General features: G+C 41.7%; 1 protein-coding gene across 4 annotated transcripts in view; it reads right to left on the reverse strand.

Annotated features, from left to right (window-relative positions):
- LOC140195246 (F-actin-monooxygenase mical1-like) overlaps positions 1-24,369 on the reverse strand; it is a 174,178-nt gene that overhangs the window by 98,917 nt on the left and 50,892 nt on the right. For all 4 annotated transcript variants that reach the window (XM_072253279.1, XM_072253280.1, XM_072253282.1 and 1 more), the window contains 3 exons: positions 5,153-5,453; positions 1,333-1,540; positions 174-281 (listed from right to left, as the gene is read on the reverse strand). In XM_072253279.1, coding sequence (XP_072109380.1) covers positions 174-281; positions 1,333-1,540; positions 5,153-5,395 — 559 coding nt within the window. In that variant the 5' untranslated portion in view covers positions 5,396-5,453. The remainder of the gene's footprint in view (positions 1-173; positions 282-1,332; positions 1,541-5,152; positions 5,454-24,369) is intronic.

Consider the following 24,369-nt stretch of genomic DNA (forward strand, 5'->3'; position numbering starts at 1 on the left):
GGACGGGCGCGCGCGCGCACACACACACACACACACACACACACACACACAGTTCCACCCTGACTGCTCAGCGTCTTGTATCCTATTCACTCAGGTCTCTCAGGCATAATCTTGCACCGCATGAGATATCGAGTAAGTTGATTGTATAGGGCTGTTTAATAACAGGACCTCACCTTTGTCTTCTGCAGGTTCAATTAATCCTTTAAATTCCACATTTACATGGATCTCCACACCCAGGATGAGGGCCACTTTTAGCAGAATTAGCTGCAGTTGTCGGATACCTGAGGCAAGATAGGTAAAGAATAGGAAATTGGTTATGTAGATGAGCTACTTACACTTGGGATCAATCACCTCAGGATTTTTAATAATTTAAACAGGTTCATGCTAGTTTTTCACTAATGATTAGGAGATTCTCATTCATACAGGTTATTATATTATGGAGAGACAAAAAAGTATGCCAAATGTATTGTCAGTTTTAACCAGACATATCACTCATAAGCTTCAATCTCCTGTGAACATGAAAAGCATTGTAACAAGGCAAAATTTTATTCTCTTGATGTCAATTTCATTTTTGAATATGTGTACTCCTGCTTAGCCGTACAATGTACATCCTTCAGCACTCATCTACTTATATACACACACACACACACACACACACACACACACACACACACTAATGCACTGACTGTGAGCATACACGTAAACACACTTATGCATGGTCACAGAACTTATACACACACAAACACACATGCACGGTCTCTGAACGTACACACATAAACACATTTGTGCACGGTCTCTGAACTTATACACACAAATACACTTATGCACTGACTCTGAACATATACACACAAACACACTTATGCACTGACTCTGAACTTTTACACACACAAACACATTTATGCACGGTCTCTGAACTCATACAGATAAACACACTTATGCACGACCTCTGAACTTATACACACAAACACACTTATGCACGGTCTCTGAACTTATACACACAAACACACTTATGCACAGTCTCTGAACATACAGACATTAACACACTTATGCACGGTCTCTGAACTTATACATACTAACACACTTATGCACTGACTCTGAACTTATACACACAAACACACTTATGCACTGACTCTGAACTTATACACACAAACACACTTATGCACAGTCTCTGAACATATACACACAAACACACTTATGCACAGTCTCTGAACATACAGACATTAACACACTTATGCACGGTTTCTTAACTTATGCACACACAAACACACTTAGGCACCGTTGCTGAACTTATATACACACACTAACACAGTTATGCACTGCCTCTAAACTTACTGATGTGGTCAAGTGAACCAGAGCAGAATTTTCCATAAAACTTCTTGGCTCCAAGAGCTCGCAGGTCGTGGATGGTGAATGGCCATAGATGTAGTACATTGTTCCGCAAAAAATCACCTCTTTTCTCGATGATAATCACTTTGGCCCCAAGAAATGCAAGCTCAATGGCAGTTCGGAGACCACACGGGCCCGACCCTAGAACCAAACACTGCAGCAGGAACCAGAAGTTTAGTAATCCAGTGAAAGAACGGAGGAAGCTATGTCCAAAATATTTATATGGTCATCAATGCAGAATAACTAATGGAACTTTTGCCAGGAGATTAATCATGCAGCAATGTGTACAGATTTTATGCCATTAAAATTGTGGTAGATTGCAGATCACCAGTGCCAGAGACCAAATGACTTTCATTAGGGCACAGTAGTACCACAGTGCTTAGCGCAATGCTCTACGGTACCAGAGACCCGGGTTCAATTCCTGCCGTGGCCTGTAAGGAGTTTGTACGTTCTTCCCGTGACAACGTGAGTTTCCACTGGGTACTCTGGTTTCCTTCCTCATTCCCAAAAACATACCGGTTGGTAGGTTAAGTGGACATTGTAAATTGCCCTGTGGCTAGGCTAGGGATAAATCAGTGGATTGCTGGGTGATACAGCTCAGAAAGCCGGAAGGGCCTATTCTACTGTGTCTCAATCAATAATAAAAAAAAATAACTGTTTAGTGCGCTCAAGTTTCTGGAATGAGATTAGATTAACAGCGAGCAATGAAAAGAACTCTGAGATCTTCCTGACGGGTGATGAAAGCGTATAAAAACTGGTCATCCATAGTAATGATGATAAAGACCTGGGTACTATTAATAAATTGCTTGCTGTAAAATCTGCGGGCACAGGATTAGAAATGGAAGGACAGAAAAAGGCAATTCAATAACAACTTGCAGTGGTAGTTCTGCATTTATTGTTGCTACTGTGGTAATAAATGAGATTAAGCACAGGCCTTTCAAACTGACCCAACCAATATAACTTCTCAACAAACTCATCTGCCCCACCTGAGTAAATCCCAAATGGTTAAATGATATTTGTATCCAAAATGGTTAAAGTAGTGCCCATTGGTTGCTATAAACAACCAAAAGTAAGGATGAACACACTTGAATGCTAATTCAGTGAGGACACTAGATTTATAGTCCACAGTCTCGAAACTTTACCATTGACTCCAGCTGCTCCTGAATTAAGCGACCTAGCAATGCATTCAATTACATCAATTCTTTGCCAAAAATTCAAAACAGTGTGCTGTAGTTCAGGAAAACTCAGACTATGGCTCTTCATTATCTTTCCAAGGGAAAAGATTATGGATGGGAATAAATACCAAACTTCAAGTGCTAGTCTCACTTGATAAATAAATAAAAATGAAAAGTTCTCTTTCTGGCTCTAGAATCTTAAAATGACTGACAGGTGTAATTGAGGTATATGAGTATCAAAGCTGCTTCGTTGGATATTCATTGAGGTATATGAGTATCAAAGCTGCTTCGTTGGATATTCATTGAGGTATATGAGTATCAAAGCTGCTTCGTTGGATATTCATTGAGGTATATGAGTATCAAAGCTGCTTCATGGATATTCATTGAGGTATATGAGTATCAAAGCTGCTTCATGGATATTCATTGAGGTATATGAGTATCAAAGCTGCTTCATGGATATTCATTGAGGTATATGAGTATCAAAGCTGCTTCATGGATATTCATTGAGGTATATGAGTATCAAAGCTGCTTCATGGATATTCATTGAGGTATATGAGTATCAAAGCTGCTTCATGGATATTCATTGAGGTATATGAGTATCAAAGCTGCTTCGTTGGATATTCATGTATGGCTGAATGACGGGTAAACTTGAACTTGAAAGCAAACATTTGCACAGCCAGAAACTTGAAATAAAAACTAAAATGCTGGATATTCAACAGCCCTGACAGCAGCTATGGCAAGAGAAACAGTACTTTTCCACTGAAGGTCATAGACTTAAAATGTTAACTCTGCTTCTCTTTTCACTGTTGCTGCCTGGCCTGCCGAGATTTTCCCATAACAGGGATAAAATTCCCTTTGTCCTTACCTACCATCCCATGAGCCCCTGCATCCAGAACATTCTCAGCAACTTCCGCCATCTTACCACTAAGCACATCTTTCTCTCACCCCCAATCTCTGCTCTCTGCAGTGATCGCTCTCTCTGTGATTCCCTTGTCCACGTGTTTTTGCCCACTGATATCCCTCCTGGGACTTATCTCTGCAAATAGGACATGTCCCACATCTGCCCCTTCACTTTCTCCCTCAGCATCATTCAGTACCCCAATTTCTTCCAGCAGAGGCAACGCATTATCTGCAGGTCTGTCAGGGTCATCAATTGTATCCGGTATTCCCGGTGTGGCCTCCTTTATACTGGCTTAGATTGGAATACCACTTCATTGACCACTTGCACGCTTTGTCCACCACACCAGGTGGGATCACCCGTTCCCACCCCAATATCTCAGTCTATGGCCTCCTGTACTGCCACAACGAGGCAACTCTCAGCTTGGAGGAGCTCCAGTTAGAGAAATCAATGTTCAGGCCATCTGAGTAGCTTCCAACCAGATGGCATGAGCATTGATTTCTCTAACTTCAGTTATTTCTCACACCTCCTCCTTTTCTCTTTTCCATTCTCCATTCTGGCTCCCTTCGTACCCCTTTCCTTCTCCTCACTTGCACATTATCTCCCTCAGTGTTTCTTCTCCTTCCCTTTCTCCATGGTCCACTCTTCTCTCCTATCAGATTCCTTCCTCTTCAGCCCTTTACCTTTTCCACCTATCATCTCTCAGCTTCTCACTGCTCCCACCCATCTACCCCTCTACTGGGATCACCTATAACCTACCAGCTTGTAATCCTTCTCCATACCCCTAACTTCTTAGTCTGGCATCTCTCCCCTTCCTTCCCTGTACTGATGATGGGTCTCAGCCCCAAACATTGACTTTATTCATTTCTATAGATGCCGCCTGACCTGCTGAGATCCTCCAGCATTTTATGTGTGTTGCTCTGGATTTCCAGCATCTGCAGGATCTCCTGTGTCCAGAATTTCCTGTCTTTATTGAGTTTGCAGTAAAAAACACTGCTTTTTATAATCTCTGCATAAAAAGAGAAAGATCCTGTGCAGATGGTACAACACTAAATAGACCAAGTATCTGCAAGGAAATGAATCAAACAATCAAGGGGGAAATTGCTTCTCTGTGCCACCAACAAAAACAATATAAGATAATCATAATCTGCAAAGTGGAACCCCAGGGACCTGTGATGCATGGCGAAAATAAAATGGGGTGGATAGGAAGACTTGCGCACACCATGTGAGTGCCAGAGGGAAGAGCATTGTCAGGCGGGCTCCATGTATACACCTTCTTCTTCTTCTTAAACAATCTGTTGGGATCAAGAGCAAGGGCAGAATGGGAAGACAGAAGGCAACAGATAAACGGAACTAATAAGAAATGGAAGTGGGAAGAAATGACCTAATCAACTTATAAAAGAACAAAAGTAAGGCAAGTGTAAAAGGTAAAGGTAAATATTGAAAGGAAATTGGTGCTGAGCATTTCAAATCTGCAAATATTTATAATTTACAGTTTCATTGTCAAGGAAATAGAATCCCAGCAAGCATCTCTCTGCTCCTTGAGGATAGAGAAGGACATAAAACTAAATTTCAGCAAAGTAGCAGTGCTAATCTGTTTTTAAGGGAATTAAATTCAAAAGTTGTGTCTACATTAGGCAACAGAAATACATATATTTTCCAGTCCACCTTTAACAAACAGATTGACACTTGCCTTTGTGTTGACACATGACTCGCCTCTTTCGTAATCCTGATGTGCTGCTCGTTTATCCAGTTTAACCCATAAAGCTTTGGCCTTCCAGTAATTGAGGTTGCCTTTCAGCTTGTGGTAGAAGCTGCGATGGTCCCTGGGATCCAGGCGCAGAAAGCTGCACAACTCCTGGAAGAGACTCAGCGTCTCCTTACAGGTCTTTCCTTGCAGGAACTTATCAAAGAGACTGTGAGCTTCATTCTCCATTGTGGGAAATATCCTTCCTCAAGGCTTAAAGATTCCCAGTATTTTCAAGTCAGTGCATCTGAAAGTTGAAATATAGTAGAGTTTGTATCAGTGAGACCAAATATTCAGGTCCGGTTTACTCCGATTTCAAGCTGTGACAATGGTTCCCACATGGTAGAAGCAAATGCATTAAACTAGAAGCACTCCCTCCCCACCCTCGTACATTGTTCAAAAGTTCAAAGTATTGCATTAAATATTGAGGGATACTAGAAGGATGCCAAAGTCCTGCCGCTTTGCTAAAATCGTGTGAAATATGGGACTTCATTTATGTATAAAGAGGAGTCTGGGTTACCCTCTTTACAGAAAGAGAAATTAAAAGGACATTAACAGATGTTCAAAATTTGAACACAGAGAAACTTACCTGACTGACAAATGGTCTGATAATAATGACCTTCATAATCATTTACTGGATAGTAGAGTGTTGCAAGGTTTTCTCTCTATTTCGAACTATTTCAAAACCATCTTTTGATTGCAAAACAAAATTGCACTCAACAGGTTAAACTCCCCCTCCCCCACCCGACGCATTGATTAACTTAACACATGTTTCACTGTTTACAATACAATTCATTTCTAATCTTATTTGTAAATAATTATGGCACAAAACATCAAGAATAAATACGCTCAACCTGAATTTATAACACGTTAGCTTGTGAAAGTGAGATATTTTAAAAGAAAATACTGATACCATAGGGTTTCAAGTGAGTTCCCCAAACGCTGATCAGCTTTGTTTTTTACTCGCTGCTCGACCTTTATTTTAATTCATATTTACGATCAGTAAAACAAGTAGTGGGTACAATTCTTATTTGAAAAACGTCCTGTGTGTTTCCAGACCATTGCTAAACAGTACCTCTGGAAACATCCTTTCTGGAAAAGGACCCAGTGATTGCTTCAAGCATCTTTGCCCCGAGGTTCTTCGCCCTTCTGGATACCAGGACAAGCAACCGGACCTCCCGCTAACCTACATTCCACTTAGATCGGTAAGTGACCGGGTCACCATGTCTGCTCACCCGGTTTTAGCGAGACCTCGAACGGTTGCAAATCCGATCGGGAGCAGGACTTCCAACAATTTGCAGCCGATCGCATCAAGTCCTGAATGTAGTATCAATAAAATCCGCAACCTAAAATCCAAATGCTCCCAGCTAACTTTCGCAAATCCAAATATAAAGTTTCAGAATGTTACTCACGAAGGCTCTCAAGCAGAATTATTATAGCAGGGTACAACTATCTGTTGCAGTGCACCGAATCAGACGTTCGTGTTGGTCCTGACGAAGGGTTCCGGCCCGAAACATTGACTGATCGTTTCCACGGATGCTGCCGGACCTGCTGAGTTCCTCCAGCGTGTTGTGAGTGTTGCTTTGACCCCGGCATCTGTGGAGTATTTTGCCTTGGTAATGTTCGGACCTGCAGATCGAAACCTGCAGTAACTGTTGGCTACTGAATCAGAGCTCAGCCATGACATGCATCCTGCTATCCATCTCGAGTTTGTTCCAGTACATTATCAGGGACAAGATAACTATCTGCTAATGGATGTGAACGGTTCCCCATTCATAGTCAAACTCACTGATATAAGCACAACTGTCAATGGGCACTTTGTAAAGAAGTTTAAGCCCTAAGTGAAGCCTCATCACTATGGGGCAAAGCCATAAGAATATAGGGACTTTATTTTCCCGTTTTATAAACTCTCGAGATCTGGATGGCAGTGCTTTTTAATTATAAGTGTGATTTACTGTGGGTTTGGTGATATCAGTTCCAGTCTGGGGTTTGATACTGGAGCTAATGTTGGGGCACCACTCCCTGGAAAATGCAGATTTTTAAAAACCATACCAAACATGTTATTCACATTTAGTTACAATACATTACTCTGTTTTCTGTAGCCTCATCGCCAAATATAAACGGGACATAACAGGAATCTTCACCATCCTTCGACAGGGAACTTCCACTTCAGTAGATGCCGTGTGCAGAGTGCGGATGCTTCAGCACCTCATTGAGACCATCGTCGAGTGTTAGATCACGCAAGGTGGTTCTGTGCCTTCTCCAGAAACTGTCCCATTTCAAACGGACAGGGTTTGAACTCTTGGGAATGAGGGTGTGCCGGACGGGCTGCCATTGGAGGCTCCGAGTAGGTGACATCTACCCTGGCTGGCTCCAAGCCACTTCCTCCACTGCAGGCCCCTGTCAAATGCGCTCCCCACGACATGGCCCAACGCTGTGCTTGCCACCCGTGTCATGAGGCTGGGCTGCACACCACGTCCACACTCAGTTCAACTTGACTGACTCTGGAATTTGTAGTTGTTCATAATTGGCTGAAAAACTACCAAGGCAGTTAGAATTTTTGGGCAAAGGACCAAGTTTGAAAAAAAAATGGCTGCTGTGTTCCTCTACATTAGAAATGCTGTTATGTACTGCAGTTGCATCGCCCTGAAGTTTTGAAGGATGCAATAGATGCGGGAGGAGGATTGGAGGGTTGCGGATGTTGTTGCTTTATTCAAGAAAGGGAGATAGCCCAGGAAATTATAGACCAGTGAATCTTACCTCAGTGGTTGGTAAGTTGATGGAGAAGATCCTGAGAGGCAGGATTTATGAACATTTGGAAAGGTATGATTAGGAATAGCCAGCATGGCTTTGTCAAGGGCAGGTCGTGCCTTACGAGCCTGATTGAATTTTCTGAGGATGTGACTAAACACATTGATGAAGGAAGAGCAGTAGATGTAGTGTAAATGGATTTCAGCAAGGCATTTGATAAGGTACCCCATGCAAGGCTCAATTCTGGTTGCCTCACTACAGGAAGGATGTGGAAGCCATAGAAAGGGTGCAGAGAAGATTTACAAGGATGTTGCCTGGATTGGGGACCATGCCTTATGAGAATAGGTTGAGTGAACTCGGCCTTTTCTCCTTGGAGCGACGGAGGATGAGAGGTGACCTGATAGAGGTGTATAAGATGATTAGAAACATTGATCGTGTGGATAGTCAGAGGCTTTTTCCCAGGGCTGAAATGGTTGCCACAAGAGGACACAGGTGTAAGGTGCTGGGGAGAAGGTACAGAGGAGATGTCAGGGGTAAGTTTTTTACTCAGAGAGTGGTAAGTGTGTGGAATGGGCAGCCAGCAACAGTGGTGGAGGCGGATACGATAGGGTCTTTTAAGAGACTTTTGGATAGGTACATGGAGCTTAGAAAAATAGAGGGCTATAGGTAAGCCTAGTAATTTCTAAGGTAGGGACATGTTCGGCACAACTTTGTGGGCCGAAGGGCCTGTATTGTGCTGTAGGTTTTCTACAAAAGCAAGTGTTTTATTTTCTAGGCAAACACTAAAGTGCTTGAGCGAATTACATTTAGTGGATGTAGCTGGTGGAGTTACAGCTTTTCAGCTCCGGCAACAGCGGTTAACTCCTGAACATCAGTGCTGTCCCGTGTGGAGCTTGCACGTTCCACGTGCAACTATGTAAACTGTAGCTCAATTAGCCATTGTACAATGCCCTTTGTATATAGGTGATTGACAGAGAGTTGAAGGGCATGGGAGCAGTAGGGGAGATTAAAACGAGTTAGAGTAGGATTTTTTTATTTTATTGAGATACAGCGTGGAATTGGCCCTTCAAGCCACGCCAATCAGCAATCACCCAATTTAATCCCAGCCTAATCACAGACAATTTACAATGACCAATTAACCTACCAGTCGGTAGGTCTTTGGATTGTGGGAGGAAACCCATACCCTAAAGGCTGATTTATACTTGTGCATACTAGCTTCCGCCGCAGCGGTAAATGCATTTCCTCGTCCATGTCTCTCAGTGGCCGGACAAGCACAGAAAATTCACCTTCTTCAGTTTCAGTCGCCATTGTTTGAAGTTTGAGTTTCTTCGTGTTGAGTTTCAACACAAAGAAACTCAACACAGTGGCATAGAAACCCCACCGTCAACAGGCTATAGCAGCTAGCTACAAACTGGCGTCAAGCACAGGGTCCTCCATAATTTTGGAGGTCTGTAAAGCTTTATGGAAAGCGTTGCAGCCAGAGTTCCTTCCCTACCCTTCAGTCACCCAATGGGAAGCTATTGCAGCGTAGGAGGAAATGCGACACTACCAAGCGGACCAATCACAGTTGTTGCGGTCTGCGACACCGTGACACGTAGTTACATTTTGGGAGAGGTGTGCATTAGGCTATGGCGTACGGTTCAGCGTAGATACAGCATAGGGTTCGCAGCTATGCCATACCTATGGCGTACATTTGACGCACAAGTATAAATCAGCCTTAACAGGGAGAACGTGCAAACTCCTTACAGGCATCGATGGGAACTGAACGTGGTCACCTATACTGTAAAGTGTTGTGCTAACTACTACACAATCGTGCTGGAGAACTTGATGGTTAGCACAGACTTGGTGAGCCCATGACTCTATTATTAGATTTTTTAAAAAAATCTCAATCATCCCTGGGGATCTGTCTATTATGAGAAGGAGAGGAGGAGGATTGTCTCTTTAAAGTGACTGTTCTGAACTACACAAATAGATTTATGAATTTATTGCATGCCCGATATAAAATTTCCTGTTTACTTTCCAACTGACCTCAGTATTCATTCTTGATGACAGAAAAATGCATTCAGTGCATGTTTGTTTTAAATTTTATTTTTGCCCCATTAGACAAGATCAAGCTCTCCAGTTTCAGATGTGACAGTAATATTTTCCCATTTCCCTTTCAGGAGAATGTTTCTCAAGTACCAACCTACCTTACTTCATTCTCTGCATCAGGAACAGTAAATCACGTTAGTCATAAACCCAGCCAAGGCACAGCATAATCATATATGACTAATCTGGGCTAAGGCTTCAGTACAGAAATCGGAGTGCTGCACCACAGGTGATTCTTGAGATGAAGATATTAAACCAAGGCTTTATCTGTTATGGAAAAGCCGTGGCACAATTCAAGGGTGAGAATGGGAGTTCTCAATCATTATCAGTACGTTGGATTAATACAGACATCTCATGATCACTGTATTGCACCACGTGACAGTTTACTGTATGCAGATTATAGGTTTGCTGTATGCAAACTGCACGTCATTAAAACCACAGCTACATTTAAAAGCAGCAGGTCAAAGTTGAGTTTATTGTGAAATTGTGGATAGGGTATGGTGGATGTTTACATGAAAAATTGAACAGGTTAGTACACTTTCCTGAAAAAGGGAAGATTGATGATGGCTTGATAATGATCTTTAAAACTGAGGAGTTTTGGAAAGACTTGCAGATAAAAATCAGGAGCCATAAATATAAAATAATTATGAATAAAGCTCTTAATTCATGAGAAATGTCTTCAGATGACTGTAAAATGGGAGTTTAAGGAGAAGCTACATAAAGAGGTTTCATAGATTGAGTTTGGTGTAGTAGGGCCGGAAGAAGCTTGTGTGAACCATAAAGGCCATCTCAGAGCCTTCTGCTTCCCTTTTCATGGATACTGCCCAACTTGCTTAGTGTTTGAGTTCAATTGTCATTCAACCAGACATGAATACAGCCAAATGAAAGGGCTCCTCTGGGGCCAAGGTGCAAAACACAAAACCAACAGTCATATACAGCACAAAGCACATAGAGTACATATAAGATATCAGTAAAATACAGTCACACAAAAAATATATAGTCCAAGACCCTGAATCCATAGCAATCTCTGTTTTAATTTCAGAATTCTAGCAACAGTTTTTAAAATTTTCTCAGAGTAGTTGTATGTTGCATCTTCAATGTAAAAACCTATTCCAATGTTTTACTTCTGTGCCTGATATGGGTGTCATGGGTAAGGTAGGCACATTTTGGCCCTTCAGAGGGTAATTGTAGAACCTCCTTCTCACTCACTTCAGGCATATTTTATCAATATATTCTCCCCGAGGTAGTTGCAAAAAAAGCTACTGACACCTATGTTAACCAACACTAAAGGCATGATATTCACAAGTGCCAGTGACATATACACATCACAGTTCGGGTTTTGGAGATGTTCTTCAGACCACTGAGAGATGCAACATTTAATGTAAAAAAAAATAAAATTGCACAGCAACAAGTTTTTGTCACATTTCTCGGAAATGGGGTAGATTGTTTTCCCCAGTTCCACACAGCTTTCATCCTTCCCCTCCTTTCCAACAAATTTGCAGCGATGATTCTTGATCTTTCATCAAAATGGGAAATTTAACCAACTTTGCTGCCAGCTTCCATCTTTCTTACTGTGGCATAATCCTTTCTACCTTTCCCTGCCTTAAAGTTCTGATACCAGGCAAAAAGCCAATACACAGATTCACACCTTTTCCTTAATTACACTTCCTCCAACTTAATTGCTTGTAAGGACTCCAGTCCATTCTCCAAGTTTCTCCATTTCAGTTCTGATGATGTCCGTGTCTCTAGCGATGTGCAGTAATTCTGACAATATACAGTGTTTCTGAAGATGTCAGTGATTCTGACAATGTACAGAGTTTCTGAAGGTGTCAGTGGCTCTGACAATGTACAGAGTTTTTGACAATGTACGGTGTTCCTCATGAGGTACAGAGTTTCTGAAGGTGTCAGTGACTCTGATGAGACACGGTGCCCATGACGAGGTACGGTGTATCTGAGAGTGGTGGGTGCACCGAATGCACTGCCGGAAACGATGGTGGAAGCGGATACAATAGGTTCTTTTAAGAGCTTCTTAGTTGGAGCTTAGAAAAATAGAGGGCTATGCGCTAGGGAAATTCTAGGCAGTTTCTAGAGTAGGTTACATGGTCGGCACAACAGGTAGGGCCTGTAATGTGCTGTAGATTTCTATGTTCTATGATGTACGGTGTTTCTGATGAGCAGCCAAAGATTTTGCTCCACCATGTTTTATTTCTTTTTCATCTTCTGTAATTATTGTTCTCACCTGTCTAATTCCTAGCTATTGAGCTATTTCTACCATTCCTCACAACTGAAACATTGCGTGGAACCACCACCAAACAGACGTGACCCTCTTTTTTCCTGTCCCGATTTCAAAGAACCATTTCTTTCATATCCTGGTACACTCACTAATCCCTGCCAGGACAGCTACCCTTCCTACCATACCCTAACATGCAAATGCTTAAAATATAACATCTGTCATGAGAACTCCTCCATTTACAATGTCCTGAACCTCACTAAAATCTTGAGTTGTAAGAACTTGCAATTTAGTTTAGCATATTCACTGCTGGGATATTATCCCATCATGCTGGTGAGACTGCTTTGGAAAACATACTCATTCTTGTTGGGTTGCTACACTGCTCTGGTGAAACTCAGAAGTTTAGAGAATAAGATACCTTTCCTTGGATCAGATATTGTACAGATTTCCAAATTCAAAATGAGTTCAACAAATTAATATCATACCTACAGCTTCTATTGTTTTGGACAGAAGCTGTTAATAATAAATTTGGTAAAGCCCTCCCCATCATTGAGCACATCTACATGAAGCATTGTTGGAGGAAAGCAGCATCCATTATCAGGGACTCCCACCACACAATTATTAACCCTCAACCATCATGCTTTTGAACCAAGCAGAATAACTTCACTTGCCTCATCATTGAAATGTTCCCACAACCTATGGATTCACTTTCAAGGATTCTTCATCTCATGTTTTTGTTATTTATTGCTTATTTATTACTATTATTTATTTCTTTTTGTATTTGCACAGTTTGTTGTCTTTTGCACACTGGTTGAACACCCAAATAGGTGTGGTCTTTCATTGATTATATTATGATTATTATTCTATTATGGATTTATTGAGTATGCTGACAAGAAAATGAATCTCAGGGTTGTACAGTACATAATGACATTTGTAGTTCCATAATAAACTTACTTTGAAGTTTGTTCCCATTTATGTTTGCCAAGGACACTTCTTTTATTTGTGACTTGTCTTATTATTTCCATTTGCATTTTCATCTCTTCTGCCATTGTGTCTGTTTTTCTTTCCAATTTCTAGTGACCAGTTGTGTTCTCCCATTCTCTTCTCTTTCCCATGTGCCTTAAAACTTCTTTATCTCTTACGTTTCCCATTCCAGGTATTTGGCCTGATTTATTAACCTTGTTTGTCTTTGCTGACCCACTGCCCACTTTCTGTTTAACTTCAGATCGTTCTTTCCACATTTCTAAACAACGTCAAGGAGGCCAAACAGCCCATTAAGTCTATGCCAGCTCACAGGGTAATCCCATTCCCCCACAAATTTTCCTGAAAACTCATTCTCCCCACATTCCCATTAATTCCGCTCCCCCCATCTACCTCGATTCTATTATTTACACACACTACGGGTAATTTCCATGCCCATCTAACTGACCAACTCACATACCTTTGAGAAGTTGGAGGAAACATGAGCATACACTCAAAGGAAACGTGGTCACAGAGACAATGTACAAACCCCTCCATTCAGACCAGAGATCACAGTATGTATATTCCTTCTAAGGTTAGACCAAAAGTGAATAAAATACCCTGTGTATGGTCTCACCAAAGCCCTGCAGGACATTGCAGTCCTGTACTGAAACTTCTTGTGACGAAGGCTAACATGCCACACGCTTTCTTAACTGCTTAATGCTCCCATAGGTTTGCTTTCACTGTACATCAACATATCTCAACTTGTTCACCAAATTTTCTAATCCATCGCCATTTAATAATACACTGTCTTTCTAAAGAACCCAGGTCACTGACACTGTGAAATAGCAGCTTTGCTGGCTCTATCACTGGGCAACCCTTTACTTTGTAAGTATCATATTTAAGTTCTTAATTAAAGGTTGTGTTTCAACTACCTCCTGGATATTGGGACTACTCCATTTCCCACAAATAACTCTGAGGTATGCTGACATCTTCTACATTTTCCTAGTCACCCACCTTGCTAAGACATATCCTAGGATGTGCTGGGACATATCATCAGTGTTGTGACCTGGGGTCATCAGGCGTTTTGGGTCTTTCAACATCAGACACTCTTAACCAGACGACTCAGGCAAGGTTGATCAGACCCCAGGTTGTGTCCCAGCAGCATTGGTTCATGGGTCACACCTCTTGATCCATAGCATCTGGAGGCTTGCTCAATAGCCTCTGAGACGGTCCTGATGATTCTTCTCTTTGTAGCTCCCGTAATGCCAGGGAGAGAGTAGGTTCTGCAGGGCGAGCAGCCAGCAGATCTTCAACACCTAGGCTCACACTGTGCCCTCCAACCTGCCTCTGGCACTGCTCTACCAGCTCCTGGTACTTGGCCTTTTACATAATTTTGACTCAAATCCAGGATGTTCATGTAAATATTGTTTTTACCAGGGGAAATTCCCAACCTTTATTTCACAATCTAACCAGAACATTGTTCACAGTATAACTGTTTGATCCTAGTACTGCTATTTCTTTTCATCCCTACTACCCTCAAGGAATATTCACAACAATCTTTCATTTCTTCATTTTTGAATCAACAGTAGAATCTTTTTCCAACCACTAAAGCAGCTGACAGGCTCTTAATCTAAAGCAGGGGTTCCCAACCTGAGGTCCGTGGACCCTTCGGTTAATGGGGGGGGGGGGAAGATCCCCCGATCTAAAGTCTCATCTGAAAGAACCATGAACTGAAGGAACATAGGCTTTGACAGATTATAGGGCTGGAGAAGATTATGGACCAACTGACTGTCTGTCTTACATATTAGGTTCAATATTCATTTTTATTTTCAGGCAGTAAATGACAGTAATGCGAGATCCTTCAAATGGACAGAGCACTGGAAATACACGGGTACTTCCTAATCCCCTGGAACTGAAGACCCACCAGAATGGCAATGCAACTTCAGGAACAACTAACTGTACGTTCTGCCCAAAGATGCTTCAGGATAGGGCTGCAACAGTCCTTCAAAGGAGTCAATGAGCCAGGTCAAGCCAGGTTGTGGAACTGCTAGAGCATTACATGCCCCCAGATCTCACTAAGGTGACTCTTGCTTTCTGCATTCCCATTGAAATTATTTTTCCTCCTCTAAGCTAGAGAAAGTGGATTTCCTTCAAAACAAATACGTACACCAACATTTCACAAGCTATCACCATTTAAATCATATATTGTCCTTACCTTTTTTTTACCCTATCAAAGTGGATTACATTATACTGAATGTCCCATGAACTTGACTGCTCGGTAAACTAGTCTAAATTACACTGAAGCCTCTTTGCATCTTCCTTACAACTCATAATAGCACTTGGTTATGTGTCAGAAAAAAAACTGAGAAATATTACATCAGCAAAATCATTTATACATTTAGTAAATAACTGAGCACGAAGCATTGATCCCAGTGGTACTCTACAAGTCACTGCCTGTCACCTGAATTAGGACCCACTTATTCCTGCTCTTGGTTTACTATTGACAATCAATTTTCAGTCCACGCACTTATTCCTTGCACTTCAATCCTGCACACTAATTTCTAATGTAAGACTTTTCAAAGGCCTTCTTAAAAGCATCAACAACTTGATTGTTAAATTTTATGATTATAAACATCATAGGCAGGAAAGTTGTGAAGAAAACATAAGGAGCCTACAAACAGATACATAAAATATAATTAAGTAAACAGAAATCTAATAAACAGCGTATAACGTGAGAACATGCAGGAAGAATAACAAAAACCATAAGCATATTACAGTATCTAAATAGTGACACAAGAAGCTATAGACCAAAGGGTAAACTTCACTCAACTTCACTCCAAAGATTCAAAGTACAATTATTATCTAAGTATCTATGCCGTATACAACCCTGAGTTTTGTCTTCCCACAGCCATGAAACAAAGAAACACCATGAAACCGATTCATAGATAACATCCTGATGAAGGGTCTCAGTGCGAAACATTGGCTATTTACTTTTTTCCATAGATGCTGCCTGGCCAGCTGAGTTCCTCCAGCATTTTGTGTGTGTTGCTTGGATTTCCAACATCTGCAGGTTTTCGCATCTGCAGGTTTTCTCTTGTTTGTTAAAGATAACATCAAACAGCCAGTGTGCAAAAAAAAAATCATGCAAACGGCAAAAAAATGAGCAAGGAACACAGAATATTAAACATCAAACCACAGTGTCAATGAAACAGTCTTGGAATGTTCAACTTAGTTAAGTTTTGTTCAGTTTAGTGCTGTGTTGTTTGATGACTGCAGACAACAAAGCTAGTCTGCACCAATCAAAATCGCACAAATTAGCAATAAAGGAGTAGCCAGAAACCAGAAACACAGATAACATGAACTACAAAGTCCAAACCACAAACCACGTTGATTAAATGTTGCTCAAGACCAAAGACTCTGGCAGCATCAAGCCAGAGGGAGAGACCAGTCAAACACAGGCACCTTCTTCCGGGAGCAGTGAGTAAGAGCGAGGGACCAGTCACACACAGACACCCGTTCACTTTCCCCTCTCGTCCCCATTGATTTCAATCTTGTTCGATGCCAGTGAGAAATGAGTCTCCAGGCTTCTTGGCCTCTAGGCTGCACACTCTGCTCAAAACCTCAACAAACACCCTCGGAGGCAGTAAAGTGCCAGACTGCTCTATCATTAAAATGTAAATCACCATCCAATTGCACACAGTTTAGCAGCAGAATCGTATTCAAAAGAAAAAGACATAAAAGAAGTAGTTTTGTGAGTTGTCTGAAGGACATTGCGTTTGGTCGCGTTGTTCACTGGCACCATCTTCTTCAGTCCCATCATTGGAACTTCCCCAACAAAGAATGGACTCACTTTTGTGGACTTGTCATCGCATGTTCTCAATATTTATTGCTTATTTATTATTATTATTTGCACAGTTTGTCATCTTTTGAACGTCCAAGTTGTGCAGCTTTTCATTGATTCTATTATAGTTATTCATTCTATTATGGATTTATTGAGTATGAAAAAAAAGAATCCTGGTTGTATATGGTGACATATATATACTTTGATAATAAATTTACTTTGAACTTTGGAATGAATGAACAGTTGATGTTTCGGGCCAAGATTCTTCTTCCAAACTTGGTACCGAAACAGTTTCCAGAACTCAGAGATGCAGAGGGATCTGTGTGTCAGCACATAATTCACAAAAGGCCAGTCAATAAATTGATCAAGTAAATGGGAAACCCAAGAGAAATAGGAATCTCTAGGAAGAGGTACAGTCGACGTTTCAGGCCGAGACCCTTTGAAGGGTCTCGGCCTGAAGCGTCGACTGTACTTCTTCCTAGAGATGCTGCCTGGCCTGCTGCGTTCACCAGCAACTTTGATGTGTGTTGCTTGAATTTCCAGCATCTGCAGAATTCCTCTTGTTTGCGTTTAGAAATAGGAATGTTGTATTCTACTGCCGGAAGATTGAATGCAAAAGTAGAAAACTTATTGGACTCTCATTAAAACACATTAGATCTGGTGGGGTCTTGAAAGGTTGAATGTAGAGATGTTTGCTTTTGTGTTAGGTGAGCCTGAAATGAACCGCCTAAGACAGAGACACATGCGACTATTGTGACTCATGCTAACAGGAATATGTTAAGCTGCGTGTGGGTTGGTTTAGAGAGAAGTGTGCTCCAGATCTTCAGTCAGCTAGAAGGCAGATAAAAATTTGTGTGTAAGTAGTGCACATTTAGTGCGTCAGGACTTCCAAACACACCTTATAGCCATTGAAACACTTTTGATAATGAAGAGTACACATAACGATAATATCAGAATCAGAATCAGGTTTAAAATCAGTGCCATATGTAGTGAAATTTGTTAGCTTTGCAACAGCAGTATGATGCAATATATGATAATATAGGGAAAAAACTACGACTTGCAGTAAGTACGTGTATATCAAATGGTTAAATTAAATAAGTAGCATAAAAAAGTGGTGAAGTAGTCTACATGAGTTCAATGTTCATTCAGAAATTGGATAGCAGAGGGAAAAAGCTGTTCCTAAGTCGCTGAGTGTGTGCCTTCAGGCTTTTGTACCTCCTCCCCGATGGTAGCAATGAGAACAAGGGATGACCTAGGTGGTGGCGGTCTTTAACAATGGACACTGCCTTTTTGAAGAACCATTCCTTGAAGATGTCTTGGATACTCTGGAGGCTAGTGCCCATGATGGAGCTGACTAATTTTGAAATTTTGCAGCTTACTTCAATCTCGTGCAGTAGCCGCACCCCCCACCACCACCACCACGGTACATCTGTAGAAATGTTCAAGTGTTTTAGGCAATATTCCATACCTCCACAAACTCCTAATGAAATATAGCCACTGTCTTATGTCTTGCCTTCTTCGTAACTGCATTAATATGTTGCATCCAGGTTAGGTCCTCAGAGATATTGACACCTAGGAACTTGAAATTGTTCACTCTCTCCACTTCTGATCCCTCTATGAGGATTAGTATGTGTTCCTTCATCTAACCCTTCCTGAAGTCCACAATCAGCTCTTTCGTCTTAATGACATTGAGTGCCAGATTGTTGCAGTGACACCACTCAACTAGCTGGTATATCTCACTCCTGTATGCCCTCTCGTCACTACCTGAGATTCTACCAACAGTGGTTGTATCATCAGCAAATTCATAGATAGTATTTGAGCTGTGCCTAGCCACACAGTCATAGGTGTAGAGAGAGTAGAGCAGTGGGCTAAGCACACACCCCTGAGATGCACCAGTGTTGATCGTCAGTGAGGAGGAGATATTATCACCAATCCACACAGATTGTGGTCTGCTGGTTAGGAAGTCAAGAATCCAGTTGCAGAGGCAGGTACAGAGGCCCAGGTCTGTAACTTTTTGATCAGGACTGTAGGAATGATGGTGTTAAATGCTGAACTATAGTCAATAAACAGCATTCTGGCATAGGAATTTATATTGCCCAGGTGATGCAAGGCCACGTGGAGAGCCAATGAGATAGTGTCCGCTGTAGACCTATTGTTATGATAGGCAAATTACAATGGTCCAGGTCCTTACTGAGAAAGGTGTTAATTTTAGAAATGCCCAGCCTCTCAAAGCATTTCATCACCGTAGATGTGAGAGCTAAAGGACAATATTCACAAAGGCAGCTCACGTGGTTTTTCTTGGGCACTGGTATAATTAGGAACTTTGAACCGTAGCAGTGAGAAATTGAAGATGTCTTTGAACACTCCCACCAGTTGTTTGGTACAAGTTTTCCAGGTACTCCATCCCTGCCTGCCGCCTTGTAAGGGTTCACCCTCCTGAAAAAGTCTGATATCAGCCTCCGAGACAGGTATCACAGGGTCACCAGGTGCTACAGGGATCCTCATAGATGTAGTTTAATTCTCCCTGGCAAAGTGAGCATTTAAGGTGTTGAGCTCATCTGACAGTGAAGCATCACTGCCATTCTCAATGTTGGGTTTCACTTTGTAGGAAGTAATATCCTGCAAACCTTGCCAGAGTTGACGTGGATTAAATGTCGTCTCCAACCTCGCTCGGAAATGTTTCTTCACTCTTAAAGTAGCCCACCACAAGTCATAATTGTTTTTCTTGTACAGACCTAGGTTGCCACATAATATAGAGAAGGTTCCACAGAATTTGTTTGCAGCAACCTCTGATAAACAGAAATATGACATTAGCTGAGGGATAAAAACTGGCCACAAAAACAGGAAGAACTCTTATCTTTTTCTTTGAAAAAGAAACACCGAAACATCTATTACAAACTCCTAACAGAGCTGAGATAACCTCAGTTTAATAGCTCAACTGGAAGACAAATTCAATTGACCAACACTGCCTCTGAAGTGTCACCAAACTCCCTGCTCATTCCCAGATACTTGGATTGAATCCATAATATTGGACCTTAAGGAAATACTGTTTCATCTCAAGCATCAGCTAACAGGAAAGGATCATGGTGCTGGGACAAAACACTTTTCATTGCAAGTATTATTCCTTTAATGGCTTGTGCAGGCTAATGATTTCTGTGTAGTGTGTTCATGAGCCTTTCAGTCATAATGGAGAGCTCAGTTTGTGGCAAGAGTACAGCTCTGAAGCAACAAGCTTTATCAGCCTTTTTGTGTTCAGTTATCTTCTTGGACAGGATCTACATACATAAACATGCAAACTTCTGCTGAAAATCCAAAACAACACACACAAAATGCTGGATGAAATCAGCATGCCAGGCAGCAACTCTGGAAAGGAATAAACAATCAACGTTTCAGGCCCAGACCCTTCTTCTGGACTGGAAAGGAAGAGGGAAGATGAGAGAATAAAAAGGTGGTTGGAGGTGAAGGAATATAGCTGGAAGGTGATAGATGAAGCCTGGTAAGTAGGAAAGGTGAAGGGCTGGAGAGAAATGAATCTGTTAGGAGAGGAGAGCAGTCCATCGGAGAAAGGGAAAGTGGAGGGGACCCAGGGTTGGTGGGGGGGGGGGAGGTGAGAACAGGTAAGAGACCAGAGTGAGGAACAGAAGAAGAGGGGAGGGGAAGGGGAAAATATTCTACCAGAAGGATAGATCGATATTCATGTCATCAGGGTAGAGGATACCCAGACACAATAAAAGATGTTGTGCCTCCACCCTGAGGGTGGCCTCATCGTGGCACAAGAGGAGGCCACAGACCAGCATGCCAGAACAGGAATGGGAATCAGAATTAAAATGTTTGTCCACCGGGGAAGTTCTGCTTTTGGCAGATAGAACAGAAGTGATTGATGAAGCAGTCCCCCAGTTTACGACAGGTCTGTATGTAGCTGCCGCACAGCTGTCATTGTCGAAGCATAACAGTGTCAGAGGTCTCATAGTCAGGTGTCCATGTTAAAGGTAATAATTCTGATTAGGTGATCACTAGACAAAGCACTACTGGCCTAAGATGGATGAATGGAGTTCACAGATATATGAGCATCGAAACAAATACCCCACTCCTGTTCTAATGAATCTTGAAATGCCATGTCTGACTGGAGACTCTGTCAAAATTCTAGAATGAGCATCTTTAATAAGAGAAAGAGTCAAACCGTTACACCTTGATTTTCTATGGCATTGTTATCATCAGCTCTCACACCTTAAATACCTTGGAGAGGGTCACTATCAAGGAGAAACTTAAATTAAACCACTCAAATAAACAGCGCCAAAGGCACCACATCTAACAGTGAGTGACTCACTTTCTTGCTGCCTCCCCAACTCAAAACTTTTCCAACATCTACAGGGCAAGTCAGGAGTGAGATCAAAGTAAAGAATGCTGGAAAAACACCGCAAGGCAGGAGGTATCTGCGGGAAGAGAATACATCAACATTTTGGGTCTGAGACTCTTCTCAGATCTTGCGTTTTCTGTTTTTCATTTCAGATTTCCAGCAACTACGTTTTGCTCACAAGTGAGATATGTAGGTTACTCCCAAATTTCCTGGCAGGACAACATTGAATAAAATCTGTAACACGGCAGCCACTCTCTTCGGCCACCAAAATGTTCACTCCCTCTATCAACCGTGCCATGCCGTTCACCGTGGCTGAGTTTGCCTTGTACTGCCTAGCTCACCAAGACTTCTTCAACAGCAACTCTAAAGCCTACGACTTCCACCATCCCAAGGACAGAAGCATCTGGTACTACCTCTATCAGGCACCTCATGTAACACACAATTCTGATTTATAAACACTGGCAACTCCTCGTCATTATGTTCAAAATCCTAGAATTCCCTCTCCAAAAGTTCTGTGGGAACACACCCAACACCTGGGCAGTTCAAGAAGGTGACTCACTGCATCTTTCAAAGGCACCATGAAATGATTAGCCTGTGGCACCCTTCTAAACAATAATGACATCTCATGAAAGATTTGTTCAAGATGAGCCCGAGTGACTACTGTGCTCAAAGCAGGTTATTCCCACTGCAGATGAATCAGCCCAGCCAGGGCTTCACAGACACCTCCAAGTCCATGAGTGGGTTCTACCACCCAGCTCAGAATAATAGATTCAAAATAAATTTATTACCAAAGTACCTATATGTTATCATATACTATCTTAAAATTCATCTTCTTGCAGGCATTTACATGAAAAAAATAAGACAGTCATACAGAATTGGTCAATATCCCATCCCCTCTATCTGACTCTTCTCCAGGAATCTTTTCAGCTTTCTTACATCCTCCCCTCCCTTGTTTCTTCCTGTCCTTCACAAGATTGTGTGATGTGGATCGCCCTGATGACTCTGAGATATAATTAGCCAACTAAGATTCACTAGTTAGCTTTACACAAAAGGGTGTGTAGCTCCCTGTGACAAACCTAGTACAGGTTCTCAAACTTTGGTTAATCTAACAATGATTGCTGTAATATAGTGACTAATATTCCCCATTAATGAAGATTAGCAGTATGAAGTTCAAAGTTAATTTATTATCAAAGTACAAATGTCACCATATATAATCCTGAGATTGCAGGCATACTCAATAAATCTATGATAGAATAACAACCATAATAGAATAACTGAAAGACCATAACAATTTAGGCATTCAACCAGTGTGCAAATGATAACAAACCATGCAAGTACAAAAAGAAAGAACAATAATAATAAATAAATAAACAATAAACATTGAGAACATGAGATGAAGAGTCCTTGAAAGTGAGTCCATTGGCTGTGGGAACATTTCAGTGATGGGGCAAGTGAAGATGAGTGAAATTATCCCCTCTAGTTCAAGAGCCTGATGGTTGAAGGGTAATAACTGTCCCTGAACCTGGTGGTGTGAGTCTTGAGCTCCTGTACATTCTTCCTGATGGCAACAGTGAGAAGAGAACATGGCCTGGGTGGTGGGGGTCCCTGATGATGGATGCTGCTTTCCTGCGACAACACTTCATGTAGATGTGCCCAATGGTTAGGAGGGCTTTATCTATGATGGACTAGGCTTAATTCACTGTTTTTTGTGGGGGATTTTCCATTCAAGGATATTGGTGTTTCCATACCAGGCTGTGATGTAGCCAGTCAGTTTATTCTCCACCACACATCCATAGAAGTTTGTCAAAGTTTTAGGTGATAAGCCAAACCTTTGAGACCTCCTAAGGAAGTGGAGGCACTGCTGTGCTACTACAGGTGTCACTACAGATTCATGGAGTATAAAGCAGGAAAGATTTCCCTTTGGCCAAAGTCATCGAAACAAACCAAGACACCCATCTATGCTAATCACATTTGCCTGCATTTGGCCAACAGCCTTTGTATTTTAATTGTTATAATTATATCTGCCTCAACCCCCTCCTCTGGCAGCTTGTTCCATACAGCCTCCACCCAATGTAATGAAAACCTGCCCCTCGGGTTCCATTTTCCTCTCGCCTTAAACCTATCCCCTTTAGTTTAAGCCACCTCTGCCCTGGGTGGTGGGGTGGAGATGTCACCTGTTTTGTAAAGATACTGTCCAGAAGGAGGTAATGGCAAACCACTTCTGCAGAAAAATTTGCCAAGAACAATCACAGTCATGGAAAGCCCATGATCACCCACAGCAATATGACACAGCACATAACGAATGATTCTTGGGATAAAAAGACTGCTACATCTACCCTATTTATGCACATCAAAATGTTTTAAACCTTTATGAGGTCACTACTTAACATCTTTCACTCAGGGGAAAACAGTCCCAGTCTGTCCAATTGCTCCTATAGCTCAAGTTCTCCAGTTCAGGCACATTCCTCTGAATCTTTTCTGCACCCTCTCTTGCTTGTTCACGTTCTTCCTACAACGTGGCAATCAGAAGCGCCCATAAAACACCAAGTGCGGCCCAACCAATGAGAACAAAATAACAATATGTAAAAACAGAGAAAAAGCACAAGTCTGGTACCAGGTGCTGAATAAAGTGAACTAAGGAAGGCAGAATGCAGAAAGGAAGGAGGGGCTAAAATACAGCACGCAACAGCTGATTAAATAAATCATCATATTCTGAGAATCAAGCAAAGGATTTTGTTGTCTGCACACATCCTCGGTGAAAGATGTGTGCAGAGGCAGTACAAGTGAAATATTTTCCAAATACAGCTACAATTCTAGCAGCAGAAACTGGAAAAGGAAGTGAGCTTGAGCAGAAGCCAAAACACAGAAGAGAACACAGGAACAGACTGTTCGGCCAACCTGATCCCACTTCACCACCATCCTTCTTCATGGGG

This window comes from Mobula birostris, chromosome 3 (genome assembly GCF_030028105.1).
Source record: "Mobula birostris isolate sMobBir1 chromosome 3, sMobBir1.hap1, whole genome shotgun sequence".
NCBI classification, from domain to species: Eukaryota; Metazoa; Chordata; class Chondrichthyes; order Myliobatiformes; family Myliobatidae; genus Mobula; species Mobula birostris.